Source organism: Chlorocebus sabaeus, chromosome 8 (genome assembly GCF_047675955.1).
Source record: "Chlorocebus sabaeus isolate Y175 chromosome 8, mChlSab1.0.hap1, whole genome shotgun sequence".
Classification (NCBI taxonomy): Eukaryota; Metazoa; Chordata; class Mammalia; order Primates; family Cercopithecidae; genus Chlorocebus; species Chlorocebus sabaeus.
The window spans coordinates 42,249,195-42,268,150 of NC_132911.1; the positions used below are offsets into that span (position 1 = coordinate 42,249,195).

The 18,956-nt window shown below is 46.7% G+C and overlaps 1 protein-coding gene across 7 annotated transcripts in view; it reads right to left on the bottom strand.

Moving 5' to 3' along the window:
* Window positions 1-18,956, bottom strand: part of SLC20A2 (solute carrier family 20 member 2) — a 127,212-nt gene that overhangs the window by 18,565 nt on the left and 89,691 nt on the right. For all 7 annotated transcript variants that reach the window (XM_037983528.2, XM_037983526.2, XM_037983527.2 and 4 more), the window contains 3 exons: window positions 10,208-10,324; window positions 4,632-4,835; window positions 2,185-2,773 (listed from right to left, as the gene is read on the bottom strand). In XM_037983528.2, the coding sequence (XP_037839456.2) occupies window positions 2,185-2,773; window positions 4,632-4,835; window positions 10,208-10,324 (910 nt within the window). The remainder of the gene's footprint in view (window positions 1-2,184; window positions 2,774-4,631; window positions 4,836-10,207; window positions 10,325-18,956) is intronic.

An 18,956-nucleotide genomic window follows, 5' to 3' on the forward strand; every position in this document is an offset into this window, starting at 1 on the left:
AGGACGGTGTGGGGCAGACAAAAAGTTACTAACGTAGGACAGAGCATGCTGTCTCCAAGAAAATACCAAATAAAATACCACAGAAATGCCCATGTGATGCTGAGCAGAACATAAGATGCCCAGGTTCGTCTGCAGCAAAGAGCAGAGATGCAGCTGCATGTGGGGAGGCGTTGTGCGCAGCCCATGGGGAGTCACTGACTGCAACAGAAGACGACAACGGCACAGTCCCCTGAACCGTCAGTGGCTGACCATGACAGTGACAGCACAAGCAGAAACGGACGGAAACCGAGTGAGTGGGGAGCACCATCCTGAGCATGTTACACAGGGGAAGCCTGGGAGGTTGGGACTCGTTTTCCCGCATTTTACAGATTGGGAAACAAGAGACTTCGGAAAAGCAAGTGCCTTGTCTAGGGGTTACACAGCTGGAAGATGACAGCAGAGACCCAAACTTGGGGGGAGGCCGCCCTGCTTCTTGCACACCAGGCCTGAGCGTGGGGTGGGGTGGGTGGGGTGGGTGGGGTCAAGGTTGGAGGGTCATATCCGCCTGTCACTACACACTCATTTGCAGGATGCCTGTGACATTACCATGTGGGGTGACCTGCAGGCTCAGGTGGCAGCTCCAGCGGCTGCACCATGCAGTGGGGAGAACTAAAGCCCACCAGAGGGGTGGAGCCTTCTCACTGGGTTAAAGATGTCACTGAAGGATGGCTGGGCTCGGTGGCTCACACCTGTAATCCCAGCACTTTGGAAGGCTGAGGTGGGTGGATCACCTAAAGTCAGGAGATTTTTGTTGTTGTTGTTGTTGTTGTTTGAGACGGACTCTAACTTTGTCGCCCAGGCTGGAGTGCAGTGGCCGGATCTCAGCTCACTGCAACTTCCGCCTCCTGGGTTCACACCATTCTCCTGCCTCAGCCTCCCGAGTAGGTGGGACTACAGGCGCCTGCCACCATGCTCGGCTAATTTTTTTGTATTTTTAGTAGAGACGGGGTTTCACTGTGTTAGTCAGGATGGTCTCCATCTCCTGACCTCGTGATCCGCCTGCCTCGGCCTCCCAAAGTGCTGGGATTACAGGCGTGAGCCACCGCATCTGGCCGAGGTCAGGAGTTTGAGACCAGCCTGGTCAACATGGGAAACCCCGTCTCTACTAGAAATAGAAAAATTAGCTGGGCCGGGTGGTGAGCGTCTGCAATCCCAGTTGCTTGGGAAGGCTGAGACAGAAGAATCACTTGAACTTGGGAGGAGGAGGTTGCAGTGAGCCGAGATCACGCCACTGCATTCCAGCCTGGGGAACAGAGTGAGATTCTATCTTAAAAAAAAAAAAAAAAAAAAATTAAAATGAAATCACTTCCTAGAAGTTCTAGCATCCTGGTTCGGCACACCTTCTTGCTGTTTCCTCCGTCCGTGCGCTCTGCCTCCCGCCTGCCTGCCGCGCTGCCCCAGCACTTCTCACCCAGGTAACCCATGTTACCTGCTTGGCACCCAGCCTGGCCTGTCCTGAACTCGGGTGTACATGGCCGCTGTCTGCTCAGCCTGAACAGCAGCATCGCTCCCTGGCTGCATCCAGGGCCTCGGTCATCCCTAACAGACAGTAGCTCCACTCTCGCCTTTGCCAAGGCCACGGCTCCAGTCCTGGCAGCTGCCTCTTTCCTTCTTCTCTCACATCCGTGTCCAGGCCATTGTCCAAAGCCAGTGCCCCTGTCAAACGTGCCCTGTGTGGCCCCTGATCACATCTCCACTGCTCCCCTCTCCAGGTGAGACCTTCCTTCCTATGTCCATCGGCCACGCGCTCTGCATCCACAACCCGCAGACCGGCGACCTCCTAGCTCATCCTGGAGGCAGGCATCTTGTGCCCGCCTCAAGACTGCACCTGCCGTTTTCCTTCCTGCTAACGCCATGTGGCCGCCCCTGCACCTCCGTCACCGGCCAGCCCTTCCCTGGGCAGCCCAGGTCGCATTGCCATCCTGGCAGCTCCTGCCCCGAGTCTACCTACCTACCTTTCCTGTTAACACTTCTCGCTGTCCTGCATGCAATGCTGACTTATGGATCTGTCCACCGCCGCCTGTGCACCCCTACCCCGGGCAGGGGCTTCCATCGGTGCCGTTCACTGCTGGATCCCGGCACCTGCACAGCGCTGGCCCCTGGCGGAGCCTCAAGGACCGTTGTTGAATGAATGAACACACCCACCTCACGTCATTGCCGCCGTGAGCAAACGACCCGAAACAGGCGGTGAGGACTTGCAGGAAATGGAACAGGAGATGCACCTCGGGCGCGTCCTTCTCCTCCTTCTCCTCCTCCGCAGGGTCCTCTCGTGGCTGGTCAGGATCGGCCAGCTCTGACGCCAGTTTCATCTCCACGCCGCCCTCCTCCGCCTCGATCTCCGCCTCTGCCACCGCGTTGCAGTAGCTCGAGTAGCTGTCGTAGCGCAGTCTCTTCTTGGAGTAGGACACGGTGTCGCCCACCAGCTTCTCGCTGTCCTCTGGGGCCGATGACTCCGCGGCTCGGAAGGTGGCGTGCACTGGCAGCCCGCAGATGGCTGCGGTGTAGCAGGTGTAACTGTTGTTACGGCGCAGCAGCCTGTAGTTGCTTTCCTGGGTCGGCTTCTCCTCGGGGCCCCTGTCGATGTGGATTTTGTGCAGCAGGTCTTTGTAGAGCCCCGAGTCTTTGTGCACGGTGTGGTACACATGACCGTCGCTCCTGGTATGGCCGTCGAAGCCGAAGGTGCCGTTGGAGACGGGCGATTTCACAGAGCCATGGGTCATGGACAGCGCCCTTCCTGAAAAGGGTTAGAGAAGGTCTCATTTTCCAGTCGTTTTTTTTTTTTTTTTTTTTTTGAGGCGGAGCCTCGCTCTGTCCTCAGGCTGGAGTACAATGGCGCCATCTGGGCTCACTGCAACCTTTGCCTCCAAGGTTCAAGAGATTCTCCTCCCTTGGCCTCCTGAGTAGCCGGGACAAGCGCAACACCATGCTCAGCTAACTTTTTTTTGTATTTTTAGTAGAGACGGGGTTTCACCATGTTAGCCAGAATGGTCTCAAGTTCCTAACCTTGTGATCCGCCCGCCTTGGCCTCCCAAAGTGCTGGGATTACAGGTGTGAGACAACGTGCCCAGCCCCAGCCTTCCAAATATAAGCAAAGGAAACACTCCCTACTATTTCATGGCACTTATCTCCGGAAGGCTGGGGATGACTTATTAACATATACTTTCTTTTCTAAGTTGGCCATAAAGGACATGTAATATGGTTACCACTAAAAATAATAATAATAATAATAATAATAATAATAATAATAATAATAAACGTAGAAACATACAATAAAAGGGTAAAACTAATAATGTGGTATTTTCAAAACATCTTAAGTTCTGCTAAAAAGTGTCTTCCAGAAATTACTATGGCACTTGGCACTTGTTTTCTGTTTCTAGAAACCAACACAAGGAGAATGTTAAGAAACTCATCTTAGAAAAACTTCATACTTGAGACAAAACCTACTTCATGTAAGGTAGATATTCCAGGTACTTCTGTTTTGGTTTTGTTTTTAGAGACAGGGTCTCAGCTCTGTCACCCAGGCTGGAGTGCAGTGGTGCAATCATAGTTGTACACCGACTCCTGCACTCAAGTGATTCTCCCGCCCCAGCCTCCCAAGCATCTGGGACTACAGGTGTGCACCATCATCCCGGCTAATTTTTTAGGTGCATCTTAAAAGGTCAGTCATGACTGTCAAAGGCAGTATCTGAGATGAGTCAGGCAAAATGAATTTGCCTTCTCTGGGCCACATCTGAGACTGCACCTATGGCAGGCAGGTGCCAGAACCCACCGGGGCTGGCTTCGGTGAAGCTGTGCTCCCCTGGTACTGCCACAAACATTGAGAGTCTAAAGGACACAGAATGGTCTGGATGTTTTTTCTTTTCTTTTCTTTTCTTTTTTTTCTGAGATGGAGTCTCACTCTGTTGCCCAGGCTGGAGTGCAATGGCGCAATCTCGGCTCACTGCAACCTCCGCCTCCCAGGTTCAAGCGATTCTTCTGCCTCAGCCTCCCGAGTAGCAGGGATTACAGGCACCCACCACCATGCCCAGCTACTTTTTGTATTTTTAGTAGAGATGGAGTTTTATAATGTTGGTCAGGCTGGTCTCGAACTCCTGACCTCAGGTGATCCACCCACCTCGGCCTCCCAGTGTTGGGATTACAGGCGTGAGCCACTGCACCCAGCCAGTCTGGACATTTTCTAAGGTTTCTGTGATTTGATGGTGGGACCACCTCCTTGGTTACAAATTTAGCTTTCTTTGCATCTTCCATAGTAAGCTGGGTTAACCAACGTTCAGCAATTTGGTAACTCCTGGGGCATGGAGATCTGCATAAGTAGCTGAGTGGGTGCAGCACAGACATACAGTGTATGGACCCAGTGCCTCCGGTGAGACTATAAACAGCTCTTGGAAGAAATCACAAGACAAGAGTGAGCCTGCTCTGCTGACTGGAATGGTTTCCTGAGGCCTCCCTAGCTTCTGGGTTTTCTCAAATTATAAAACCGAGGGATCCTTTTGTGCATTAAAACCAGATTGCCCACAGCCAGGCCCAGCTGGTCCTCCCCAGGGAACTTCTCTGTCCTGCCACGGAACCAAAGCTCTCCAGGCACATCTTACCGTACGCAGCCCGAGGGTGGCTGCCTGCAGAGGTGCCTTCTGAGGTCCCCGACGTCTCCCCTGCTGCTCCCGTGAGCGGGATGGTGCTGTCATCATTAGCCTTGGCACCTGGTAGCTCTTTAAATACTGGGGACTCTGCTTCCTGAACTTTACTGAGGCTTTCGTCAGATACTCGTGATAAAGCACCTTCTTTTTGTAATTTGCCTAAAAAAACAAAGTCATACTGAACATTCTGGAAGAGAATTCTTATTATTGAAACATGAATATTAAAAAGTGAACCTGTATCTTTATGCTTTAGCACTGATTTTGGAAAAAAACAAAAAAAGTTATAGCTAGATAGAAAAAATGAAGTCGAAACCAGGTGTGGTGGCTCACACCTGTAATCCCAGCACTTTGGGAGGCCGAAGCAGGTGGATCACTAGGTCAGGAGTTTGAGACCAGCCTGGACAATATGGTCAAATCCTGTCTCCACTAAAAATATAAAAATTAGCCAGGCATGGTGGCAGGCGCCTGTAATTCCAGCTACTTGGGAGGCTGAGGCAGGAGAATCTCTTAAACCCAGGTGGCAGAGTTTGCAGTGAGCCAGGATTGTGCCACTACACTCCAGCCTGGGTGACAGAGCGAGACTCTGTCAAAAAAAAAAAAAAAAGAAAAGAAAAGAAAAAGAAAAAGAAAGTCAAAAGTTCAATTAGTTACCTGGAAAACTCTAGCCAGAAAATTCAGCAATTGAGGAAAAGATGGAAATTTAGGGCCTGAGTTATCATATCCAAAAACAACAACAAAAAGGATTAGCTCCGAATACCACAGTTCCCTCCAGCGCTAATGTTCTGTAAATCTATAGCCACCTAGACTGGCCTTCTGTTTCTTAAACCTCAGAATAAGAAACTTCAATTTCTGAAAAATTGCCTTTTTCAGAAAGTCACATAAATAAATAATAAAATATGTGATTTTTTAGACTGGCTTTTTCTACTCAGCATAATGCCTTTGAAATCCATCCATGTTGTTACATGGATCAGTAATGTGTTCCTTTTAATTGCTGAGTAGTATTCAAATGTTCAAAGGCACCACAATTTATTTATTCTGTGAATAATGTGGGTTTTTGGAGACTGCATATAAAGGTGCTATAAACATTCATGTGCAGATTTCTGTGTGAATTTAAGCTTTCATTTTTCTAGGGAAATATCTAGGAGTGGTTAAGAGTATATTTATGGCAAGTATTAGCCATATAAGAAGTTGACAAACAGTTTCCCTGTACCATTTGACATTCTCACCAGCAATGTACAAGGTTCCAGTTGCTCTTCATTCTTGTAAATACTGACAGCATTTAATACTGTCAGTTTCTTTCTCTCTCTCTCTCTATCTTTTTCTTTCTCTCTTTCTCTCTCTCTCTCTTTCTCTCTTTCTCGGAATCTTGATCTCGGCTCACTGCAAGCTCCATCCCCCGGGTTCACGCCATTCTCATGACTCAGCCTCCCCAGTAACCGGGACTACAGGCGCCTGCCACCATGCCCGACTAATTTTTTTGTATTTTTAGTAGAGACGGGGTTTCACCACGTTAGCCAGGATGGTCTCGATTTCCTGACCTTGTGATCTGCCTGCCTCGGCCTCCCAAAGTGCTGGGATTATAGGTGTGAGCCACCACACCTGGCCTTTACTGTCAGTATTTTTAAAAAGCCGTTCAAGTAGGTGGTAGTAGTACCTTGCTGTGATGTGAATTTGTACTTCCCGATGACCAGTGATGTTGAGCACCTTTTCATGGACTCATCTGCTATCCATCTATCTTTTTTTTTTGAGACAGAGTCTCACTCTGTCACCAGGCTGGAGTGTAGTGGCGTAGTCTTGGCTCACTGTAACCTCTGCCTCCCGGGTTCAAGAGATTCTCCTGCCTCAGCCTCCTGAGTAGCTGGGACTATAGGTGCCCGCCACCACACCCGGCTAATTTTTGTATTTTTAGTAGAGACGGGGTTTCACCATGTTGGCCAGGATGGTCTTGATCTCTCGACCTCCTGAACTGCCCGCCTCAGCCTCCCAAAGTGCTGGGATTACAGGCGTGAGCCACCGTGTCTGGTCCCATCTATCTTCTTTGGTGAAGTGTCTATTCAAATATTTTGCTTTTTTTTTTTTTTTTTGAGATGGAGTTTCACTCTCTTTGCCCAGGCTGGAGTGCACTGGAGTGCACTGGCATGATCTCGGCTCACTGCAACCTCCACCTCCCAGGTTCAAGTGATTCCCCTGCCTCAGCCTCCTGAGTAGCTAGGATTAGAGGCGCCCGCCACCATATCCAATTAGTTTTGTATATTTAGTAGAGATGGAGTTTCACCATGTTGGCCAGGCTTGTCTCAAAATCCTGACCTTGTGATCCGCCTGCTTCGGCCTCCCAAAGTGCTGGGATTACAGGCATGAGCCACCAAGCCCGGCCTATTTTGCTTTTTTTTTTGAGACAGAGTCTTGCTCTGTCACCAGGCTGGAGTGCTGTGGCGTGATCTGGGATCACTGCAACCTCTGATTCCCTGGTTCAAGCGATTCTCCTGGCTCAGTCTCCTGAATAGCTGGGATTACAGGCATGCACCACCACGCCCAGCTAATTTTTGTATTTTTAGTAGAGACGGGGTTTCACCATGTTGGCCAAGATGGTCTCGATCTCCTGACCTTGTGATCCGCCTGCCTCGGCCTCCCAAAGTGCTAGGATTACAGGTGTGTGCCACTGTGCTGGGTCTATTTTGCTCATTTTTTAATTGAGTTATTTGTTTTCTAAAATTTCTTTTTATTTTTTGAATGCAAGTCCTTTGTAGGTACGGGATTTGCAAACATTTTCTCCCATTCTGTTCACAGTGCTTCTCACAGACCAATAATTTCAAATTTTGATGATGTACAATTTATCAATTTGTCCTTTTTTCCCTTTTTTTTTTTGAGATGGAGTTTCGCTCTTGTTGCCCAGGGTGGAGTGCAATGGCATGATCTTGCCTCACTGTAACCTCCGCCTCCCGGGTTCAAGCAATTCTCCTGCCTCAGCCTCCCAAGTAACTGGGATTACAGGCATGAGCCACCACACTCAGCTAATTTTGTATTTTTAATAGAGACAGGGTTTCTCCATGTTGGTCAGGCTGGTCTTGAACTCCTGACCTCAGATGATTTGCCCGCCTTGGCCTCCCAAAGTTCTGGGATTACAGGCGTGAGCCACCGTGCCTGGCCCAACTTGTTCTTTTATAGAACATGTTTTTGGTGTCATATCTAAAAACTCTTTTCTTAACCCAAGGTTACAAAGTTTTCCCTTATATTTTTTTTCCCTAAAAGTCTTGTTTTTTTTTAAATTTTGTATTTAGATCTATGATGCACTTTAAGCTAATTTTTAAAATAAGGTTTATGTTAAGGTTCTTATTTTGGCATATGGATGTCAAGTGCTCCAAAACCATTTGTTGAAAAGGCTGTCCTTTCTCCACTGAACTGTTTCTGTACCCTTGTCTAAAACCCACTGGCCACATAAGTGTGGGTCTATTTCTAGACTCTATTCTTATTCCATTCATCTATGTGTTTCTCTCTTCCCGAATTCCACACTGCTTTGTGGCTTCATAACAAGTCTTGAAGTCAGGTTAATATGAATCCTCCAACTTTTTTCTTTTCCAAACTTGTTCCAGCTCATCTAGTTTCTTTGACTTACTACATGAACTGTAAAAGTGGCTTGTCTAAATCTACAAAATATCCTGCTGGGATTTCTATTTAAATTGTCTAAAGTCTAGAGATGAATCTGAGAAGAACTGGCATCTCTACTATACTATCTTCCAATTCAGGAGCATGCTCTGTCTCATGTATTTTGGTCTTCTTCGAAATGTGAATCTCCAAATGCAGATATATCCATACTGAAATGTGACCCTATGGTACACGCTGAGACCAAATGTAAATACTTGTTTTTTGAGAGCTCTGTAAAAAGCATGTGGCTTCAAGGCTTGAAATTCAAATATGGGGAATTGGGAATAGGAAAACAGCCCTGACTGACTTCCTAAGCCATATTCTTCTTTTTCTTAAAAACTGTCTTTCCTTTTAATAACATGTGTTTTATTTTTATTGTTTCGTTTTATTATATATATGTTATAATTACTATAACTATAATAATACAATAATTATAGTACTATACAGAAGAGTACTATATTGTATATTATACTATAGTTATTATATAGTATAATAATTATATTATTCCACAGTATAATTATTACAGTACTATAATAATACAATTACTGTTATAGGTTTTATATATAAATATAATACAATGCATATATATATATTTTTGAGATGGAGTCACGCTGTGTTGCCCAGGCTGGAGTGCAGTGGCTCACTGCAACCTCCGCCTCCTGGTTCAAGCAATTCTCCTGTTTCAGCCTCCTGCGTAGCTGGGACTACAGGCACCTGCCACCAGGGCCCGGCTAATTTTTGTATTTTCAGTAGAGACAGGGATTTATTTATCTTGTTGGTCAGGCTGGTCTCGAACTCCTGACCTCAGGTGATCCACCCAACTTGGCCTCCCAAAGTGCTGGGATTATAGGTATAAGCCACCATGCCCAGTCAAAATTGCATACAGTTTAAGCACCCAGGTGATGACTGCTGCAAGTGGGCACACCCTAAAGCCCCTTCCCCGATGAAAACAAAGACATTTTATGTCCCTGATAAGTTCCCGAGCTGCCTTTTCCAACCCCCACCCATCCCAGGCGATCAGTGCTTTCAGTTGCTACAGAAAAATTTTCCCTATTCTTAAATTTAATGGAAAGATCCATAAAACTTTTAAATGAAAATTTATGGAAATGCTATGAAAAATGCCAGCATGCAGAATAGCTACTCTTCTGGATCATGGGCTTCTGCTCGGTATCACGGCTGTGGGATGCCTTCTGCTGTAGGGTCCCCAGCAGTTCATTCTCTCTATTGCTACGTGGTCGTCCATCCCATGAATTTACTCAATTTGGTTACCCATTTGCCTGCTGACCAACACATGGGTTGTTTCCACTTTGGGCTTTTATGATGAAAAGATTTGTGTACAAGTTTTTTTATGAACACATGTTTTCATTTCTTTGGATAAATAGCTAGGAGTAAAATTACTGGCCCACATGGTAAGTGTAAGTTTAACTTTATAAAGAAACTGCAAACCTAACTTCCAAAGTGGTTGCACCATTTTACATTTCAGCATAAACCTGGGAGAGTTCCAATTATTTCACTTCTTCACCTACATACGGAATGGTGAGAACTTTTTACTCTTAGCCATTCATGTGGGTGGGAAACAAATCTCCTTGTGGTGTTAATTTGCATTTCTATGAAGGCTAACGTTTTTCCACAGGCTGGCAGAACTGGACTGCACGGTTAACTTTCAGTTACTCATGGCAACTGGGACCTTACTGCCCACCTGGGTTACAACTTATCAAGAAAATGTCTGAGCCAGAAAGCACTCAGGAACCGAGTGACAGAGGATGGGGTATGTTCTGGAGTCACCCACACTTCCTCTTCCTCCATTAGTAAGGATCATGGCGTATTACATGTGAGGTTTGGGAAATCAGGAGAATTTCTGTAAATCAGAAGAATCAAAAAGCCCATACCTGTTATTTTCCTCCGCATCCACGGACATACGAAGAGCCACACAAAGAAAGCGAACAGGAGGGCGACACCAAAGGAAATGAGGGCTATGGCCCACATGGGGAGAACCAGGCCGAGCACTGGGAAGGAAAATGAGAAGCAGTGTCATTACGGAAAACTTCTACAAGGTTAGGCCTCAGGGCAGTGGACTTCCCACTCCCCAAATCGAGAATGAATCGCCTGGATTTTGTAGTAAATAAAACTCTCAACCAAAAAAACATGCTGTACTTTTTGGAGTAGAAAGCTGTATGTTCAAGACATCCTATATCTTGCGAATATGTGCTTAAACTAGTTAGTAAGCTAATTATTAAAATTTTACCAACTGGGGGCTGGGTGCTGTAATCCCAGCACTTTGGGAGGCCAAAGTGGGAGGATCACCTGAGGTCAGGAGTTCGAGATCAGCCTAGCCAATATGGTAAAACTCTGTCTCTACAAAAATTCAAAAATTAGCTGGGCATGATGGCGCATGCCTGTAATCCCAGCTACTCGGGAGTCTGAGGCAGAAGAATTGTTTGAACCCAGGAGGGGGAGGTTGCTGTGAGCCAAGATTGCACCACTGCACTCTAGCCTGGGCAACGGAGTAAGACTCCATCTCAAAACAAATAAATAAATAAAATAAAAATAAATAAATAAATAAAATTTTAACAACTGGGCACAAACAGCATATTTAAGTTGGGATGAAATCCATTTACATATTATTTCGATATCTAAATGGCTGCACGCACAAATGCGGCTGAGAGGGGAGTCAGCTGAGGTCGGGCATGATGGCTCACACCTGTAATCCCAGCACTCTGGAAGGCTGTGTTAGGGGGATCACCTGAGGTCAGGAGTTCGAGACCAGCCTGACCAACACGGTGAAACCTCATCTCTACTAAAAATATGAAAAATTAGCCAGGCGCAGTGGCAGGCGCCTGTAATCATAGCTACTCAGGAGGCTGAGGCAGGAAAATTGCTTGAACCTGGGAGGCGGAGGTTGCAGTGAACCGAGATCGTGCCATTGCACTCTAGTCTGGGCAACAAGAGTAAAACTCTGTCTCAAAAAAAAGAAAGAAGAAAAAAGAAAGGAGTCAGCTGTCTTCCATCCTGATGCCCACCCCAGCCCAGCCCACCTGCGGCAGGAAGCTGCTGTCTGGACACTGCCTGGCTCCCACAACTGAGGCCTCTCCTAGTTCCTCAGCAGCCAGCAGCCCTACTTTAAACAGACATGCGCCCTAGCCACATACACAGAACTTCTTTGAAATCAGTTGAGAAATAAAAGGATTTTTGTTGTTGTTTGTTTATTTTTATTTTTAAGAGACAAGGTCTTGCGATGTTGCCCAGGCTGGTCTCAAACTCCTAGCCTCATGGGATGTTCCTGCTTTGGCCTCCCAAAGAGCTGGGATTACAGACGTGAGCCACCTGGCCCAAGGAATAAGAGTTTTTTAAAAGGACATTAACCTCAAATTTAACTCTTCTTTGAAGCATCAACTTATGGAATTACAGTGCAGAAAAACTTCACTCAAATCCCATAATGCACACTTAGCAATAATAACATTAGTCAATCCAAGGGTGGACGTGCACATGGTTTGAAAATGTCATCTTTTCATAGCACTGTCATATCTCTAGCATTCAGCACCCTGAATTTTGTCCATCTGCTGTCAATGGTGACAACAGGCACATTCACACACATATATGCACAACTTAAACACTCATGCTCGTACATAAACTCACTGGAAGATGTGCAAGAATACTCACCACAGCATTATTTGTAATAGCAAGAATTTGTAGAACAACTAATATATGCACCATTATGAAAATGTGAAATAATTATTGTAGACAGTCTTAAGAATTAGGTAGGTCTATATGTACTGATAAGGAAAGAGGCCCAAGTCCAATGAGTAATGCAGGCTAGTTGTATGATAAACACATAGCATCATGCAATTTATGTTTGAAAAATAAAACATCCACCTTTCCACATTCCTGCCATATCTGTGAATTTACAGAAAACGTTCTGGGAAGATACAGTGGTTTCCAATTTCTTTATGGAGAGATGGGAGACTGGAGTGGAAATTTCACTTTTTATTACATATACTTTTATAGTGGTAACTTAAAAAATATATACAACAAGATAAGGATCTGTAAGAATTTACTAAAAAAAAGTAAAAAACAAAATATAAAAAAGAAAAAGAAAAATATATATACAATAAGAATGTCACTTTTGTAAACTGTTTAAAAATTTAATTCAAAGGGGTTAACTAATACTTTGCTCTTAAATAAATTTGCAGTCTTTGTTATATTGTTAACCATTTTATACATACAAAGCAGCACAAAGTTACTCAACTGAAGTACTATTAGGCTAGGCAGGGTGCTTCATGCCTGTAATCCCAGCACTTTGGGAGGCTGAGGTGAGAGGATCACTTGAAGCCAGGAGTTCAAGACCATCCTGAGCAACATAGTGACACCCTGTCTCTACAAAATAAAAATAAAAAGATTAGCTGGGAGTAGTGGTGCACACCTGTAGTCCCAACTACTTGGGAGGCTGAGGTGGGAGGATTTATTGAGCCCTGGAGTTTGAGGCTGCAGTGAGCTATGATAGCGCCATTGAACTCCAGCCTGGGCAACAGAGTGAGATCCTGCCTCAACAAAACAAAACAAAACAAAAACACACACACACACACAGAAAAACATACTATTAAACATTTGGGCTGGGCGCGGTGGGTCACACCTGTAATCCCAGCACTTTGGGAGGCCGAGGTGGGTGGATCATGAGGTCAGGAGATCAAGACCATCCTGGCTAACACGGTGAAACCCCGTCTCTACTAAAAATACAAAAAAGTTAACTGAGCATGGTGGCAGGCACCTGTAGTCCCAGCTACTCAGGAGGCTGAGGCAGGAGAATGGCATGAACCTAGGGGGCAGAGTTGCAGTGAGCCGAGATCACGCCACTGCACTCCAGCCTGGGCAAAAGAGCAAGATACTGTCTCAGAAGAAAAAAAAAATTTTTTTTTAATAATTGTAAGAGGTTGTATTAATAGAATAGATAGTTAATACTATATATAGTCAGAATTAATGTATATAAGTATTAAAAACAAAAATCCAGAATCACCTAGCTCAGTGACAGCGAAGGTCACTGGGGGAGGACAGACACTTAACTGCTCGGCTCCCACCCCCCTGACTATATTGGAGGGCTATGGACTTGGCCCTGCCATGCGGCTGCACTGACACCCAGCAGGCCCCATCCAACGCAGGCTCTGCGCCTGCACCCAAAGCTGAGAGCAGCTTGTGTGACCCCTTGGTTGGTTGCACTGGGCTGTGTCTGGGGCCAAGGCTTCCCAGCGTCTGCTGTTCAGCTTCACGTAGGGGTTGATACACGCGGCAAAGGATTGCACCAAAGCTGGTTCCTGCCAACTCGAATGGTACCTGCTCTTAACCAACCTCAAACTAACAACTGACACCAACACCAATCCCTCACACGGCTTCAAAGCATGGTTCCTGAAGAGGTTTTCCTGCTGCTTCTCTGGTTTTGCTGATGATAAAATTGCTAATTGTGCTACTTTGGCTTAGTGCTACTGTGCCAAACTGATCTACGAGAGGCAAACCCTTCAGACCACAGGGAGAGAGAAGTAATCTGAAATACATATTTCAAAAATGAGTGAACACTTTTGCCATCAGGTCCTATTTTTACCATTCATGCTGAGCAGGGCCCGGAACAGAAGTCAAGAAGGGTTACTTGATGGGCTCCTTCTAGGACCAGGCTCCCAGCAGGGTCACATGGGGTCCCAGATAGTGTCAGGACCAACACCAAAAGAGTGAACCTGAGGTCGGGGGCAAGACTTCTCACCCTGTGCTTAGACTTAAGATAGTATCACCTGCCCTTTGCACCTTTGCCGTCACACCTGCCTCTACCACTGATGTGGCCTGGGAAATAGCCAGAAAACTCGAAAATCACCTCCCAGTCATGAGAAACTGGCAGGGGAAGCAGGAGAGAAACACATCACCCAGGGGGAGTGGTGGGGAGACAGAGTAACACGTCATGGAGGAGGAAGAAGAGAGAAGGAACTTGGGAAAACAGGGGAAGCTGTTCTCAGTAGTGAGAAGGGGAGCAGAATGGGGCAGGATCTTACTGAAGTATTCCAGCAGTTTGGTGATTTAGCAGAGAATCAGACGAGCACAAGGATTTACTTTTAAGGCCTGCATGTGATAAACGCAAACTGACAGTTACCTGTGTTACACAGCTCCAAATTGTACTAAGTATATAAAATCCAGTTTTATGGATAAAAAACAATTCAATACAAAGATTCAGCACAGGACAGCACCTGAATCAATGCACACCCAAGGCAAACGGTTTTTCTCCCAAAAAGTCAAGACTGGCTTCTATACAACAACGTTTTTGACTAAAATACTTTCTATTAAATTGTCTTTCTGGTACGGATCTCAAATTGTTTCCAAACAATCATGCCTTCAGCAGGCAGTAAGACAAGGCTGTCATTTCCCCCTGCGGATGGACATAGTGGGGCACAGCCTCAGTGGCTCATGTTCACTCAGCCAAAAGTGGCTGCCAGGAACCAGTGCTGGGAGCTCTGGGTCTCCATTCTTGGCTCTAGCCACTAAATGGCCTTTCATGTCAAGTGCCTTTCATTTGCGGAGCAGCAAAGATACGATGAATAGTGATTTAGTTCTAACCTCAAGCATCTTTACAATTCTATTCCACATTCCCAAAAGATGAGATGAATATTCAAGCCATTTAGGGAGAAATACATAGAACTTTTTATACAAGTTCAGTCTCCATTGTTATTGCCTTGTACTTCTTGTTTTTCACATCTAACACTCATGACTAAGGATCTATAAACAAATAAAACTTATATGGGACCGATAAGGCTTTAGTCCATATCAGTTTCCTTATACCATGACCCATCATCTCCTCCCTACAACCTTCCTTCTCAGTGACTCAATGCACAGATTCTCTGTCTTCATTATATAAACAATCTATGGTTAGCGTAAAAATATCAGCAGTACCTACAGAAGTGTAGGATGGACAAATATGAACCTTCCTCATCATCCTCCCCTCTTCAACTTATTTCCCAGGGAGACAGTAAGAACTATTTGGTGTGTATCTTTCCAGGCATTTTCTAGGTAGGCACGGACACCATGTCGAATATTTATTTTTCTCTTTTCCTTTTATTGAACAGAAGCAGAATCCCACTATAAACTATTCTATGCTTTTGTCATATAACAATATACTGTGAATATCTTCTCACAGTAAACATTCACACTCATGTGTGTGCACAGAGATTATCTCCTTTGCAGAACTGCTCTAATATCTTGCCTTATAAACTGAGCTTTGTCTTTTGCTCTAGATAGATCAAGATGTTCAAAGCATTAGAGGGGCTACCTATGTAACAGGAATCCTGAAACAACTTAGTTGAGAAAATAAAATTTAAAACATGTGATTTCCTAATTTGCTCTATAAGAAAAAAAAATATATATATATAGAGAGAGAGAGAGGGAGAGAGAGAGAGAGAGAGAGAGAGACAGAGAGACAAGAGAGATAGCAGATGGTATCAAGTTTCTTTTTTTGTTTTGTTTTTGAGACAGAGTCTTACTCTATTGCCCAGGCTGGAGTACAGTGGTGCCATCTCGGCTCACTGCAACCTCCACCTCCCAGGTTCAAGTGATTCTCTTGCCTCAGCCTCCCAAGTAGCTGGGATTACAGGCACATGCCACTATGCCAAGCTAATTTTTGTATTTTTAGTAGAGATGGGGTTTCACCATGTTGGCCAACCTGGTCTCGAACTCCTGACCTCAGATGATCCACCCACCTCAGCCTCCCAAAAGTGCTGGGATTACAGGCGTGAGCCCCCGCGCCTGGCCTCTTTTTTTTTTTTTTTTTTTTTTGAGATGGAGTCTCACTCTGTTGCCCAGGCTGGAATACAGTGGCTCAATCTCCATTCACTGCAGCCTCCACCTCCCAGGTTCAAGCAATTCTCCCGCCTCAGCCTCCCAAGTAGCTGGGATTACAGGAACTCACCACCACACCCAGCTAATTTTGTATTTTCAGTAGATACGGGGTTTCTCCATATTGGCTAGGCTGGTCTCTAACTCCTGACTTCAGGTGATCCGCCTGCCTCTGCCTCCCACAAGTGCTGGGATTACAGGTGTGAGCCACTGAGCCTGGCTGGTACCAACTTTTTCAAACCAGGGTACATTTGCAATAATTTTGAAAATGAGGTGAATTTAAATGACCTTGTTTTGAATCCAGCTCTTGGTAATAACTGGAGACTCTTCTCACCCCAGGGCTTCCCCAATCCAAGACTAGGAATCACTGTAATGGCAATTTCTGGCTTCTCCACAACCTGCACTTCACAATCATAGCATGGAAGAAAGAGGCCCTCTGAGTGCAGGGCTCCTTCTCACAAAGCCAACTGGGGGCCTGAGAGGTTTCTGATGTCCTGGTTTCCTAGAAACTGGATCAGAAGCAGCTGCAACTGGAGGAGAAACAGGGGGAGGAGGAAGAGATGGAAGAAGAGGAGGAGGAGAAAGATGAGAAGGGAGAGGAGAAATCAGAGGAGGGGGATGAGGAGAAGAAAGAGGGGGCAAAGAGGGAGGAGAAACAGGAAGAAGAGGAGGAGGACAGGGAAGAGAAGAGATGGAGCAGAAGGAAGAAATAAGGAGGAGGAGGAAGAGATGGAAGAGGAGGAAGAGATGGAAGAGGACAAGATGAAGAGGAGAAGGAGGAAGAGATAGAGGAGGAGGAAGAGGAAGAGATGAAAAAGAAGGAAGATGGAGGAGGAAGAGGAAGAGATGAAGAGGAGGAGTAAGAGATGGAGGAGGAGGAGGAAGAGATAAAGAGGAGGAGGAGGAAGACATAGGAGGAGAACGAAGACATAGGAGGAGGAGGAAGACATAGGAGGAGGAGGAAGACATAGGAGGAGGAGGAAGACATAGGAGGAGGAGGAAGAGATGGAGGAGGAGGAAGACATAGGAGGAGGAGGAAGACATAGGAGGAGGAGGAAGAGATGGAGGAGGAGGAGGAAGAGATGGAGGAGGAGGAAGAGATGGAGGAGGAGGAGGAAGACATAGGAGGAGGAAGAAGACATAGGAGGAGGAGGAAGAGATGGAGGAGGAGGAAGAGATGGAGGAGGAGGAAGACATAGGAGGAGGAGGAAGACATAGGAGGAGGAGGAAGACATAGGAGGAGGAGGAAGAGATGGAGGAGGAGGAAGAGATGGAGGAGGAGGAGGAAGAGATGGAGGAGGAGGAAGACATAGGAGGAGGAGGAAGAGATGGAGGAGGAGGAAGAGATGGAGGAGGAGGAAGAGATGGAGGAGGAGGAGGAAGAGATGGAGGAGGAGGAGGAAGAGATGGAGGAGGAGGAAGAGATGGAGGAGGAGGAAGACACAGGAGGAGGAGGAAGAGATGGAGGAGGAGGAGGAAGAGATGGAGGAGGAGGAGGAAGAGATGGAGGAGGAGGAGGAAGAGATGGAGGAGGAGGAAGACATAGGAGGAGGAGGAAGAGATGGAGGAGGAGGAGGAAGAGATGGAGGAGGAGGAGGAAGAGATGGAGGAGGAGGAAGAGATGGAGGAGGAGGAGGAAGAGATGGAGGAGGAGGAGGAAGAGATGGAGGAGGAGGAAGAGATGGAGGAGGAGGAAGACACAGGAGGAGGAGGAAGAGATGGAGGAGGAGGAAGACACAGGAGGAGGAGGAAGAGATGGAGGAGGAGGAGGAAGAGATGGAGGAGGAGGAGGAAGAGATGGAGGAGGAGGAGGAAGAGATGGAGGAGGAGGAAGACATAGGAGGAGGAGGAAGAGATGGAGGAGGAGGAGGAAGAGATGGAGGAGGAGGAGGAAGAGATGGAGGAGGAGGAAGAGATGGAGGAGGAGGAGGAAGAGATGGAGGAGGAGGAAGAGATGGAGGAGGAGGAAGAGATGGAGGAGGAGGAAGACATAGGAGGAGGAGGAAGAGATGGAGGAGGAGGAGGAAGAGATGGAGGAGGAGGAGGAAGAGATGGAGGAGGAGGAAGAGATGGAGGAGGAGGAAGAGATGGAGGAGGAGGAGGAAGAGATGGAGGAGGAGGAAGAGATGGAGGAGGAGGAAGAGATGGAGGAGGAGGAAGAGATGGAGGAGGAGGAAGACATAGGAGGAGGAGGAAGAGATGGAGGAGGAGGAGGAAGAGATGGAGGAGGAGGAAGAGATGGAGGAGGAGGAAGACATAGGAGGAGGAGGAAGACATAGGAGGAGGAGGAAGAGATGGAGGAGGAGGAAGAGATGGAGGAGGAGGAGGAAGAGATGGAGGAGGAGGAAGAGATGGAGGAGGAGGAAGAGATGGAGGAGGAGGAAGAGATGGAGGAGGAGGAGGAAGAGATGGAGGAGGAGGAAGACATAGGAGGAGGAGGAAGAGATGGAGGAGGAGGAGGAAGAGATGGAGGAGGAGGAAGAGATGGAGGAGGAGGAGGAAGAGATGGAGGAGGAGGAAGACATAGGAGGAGGAGGAAGAGATGGAGGAGGAGGAAGAGATGGAGGAGGAGGAGGAAGAGATGGAGGAGGAGGAGGAAGAGATGGAGGAGGAGGAAGACATAGGAGGAGGAGGAAGAGATGGAGGAGGAGGAGGAAGAGATGGAGGAGGAGGAAGAGATGGAGGAGGAGGAGGAAGAGATGGAGGAGGAGGAGGAAGAGATGGAGGAGGAGGAGGAAGAGATGGAGGAGGAGGAAGAGACGGAGGAGGAGGAAGAGA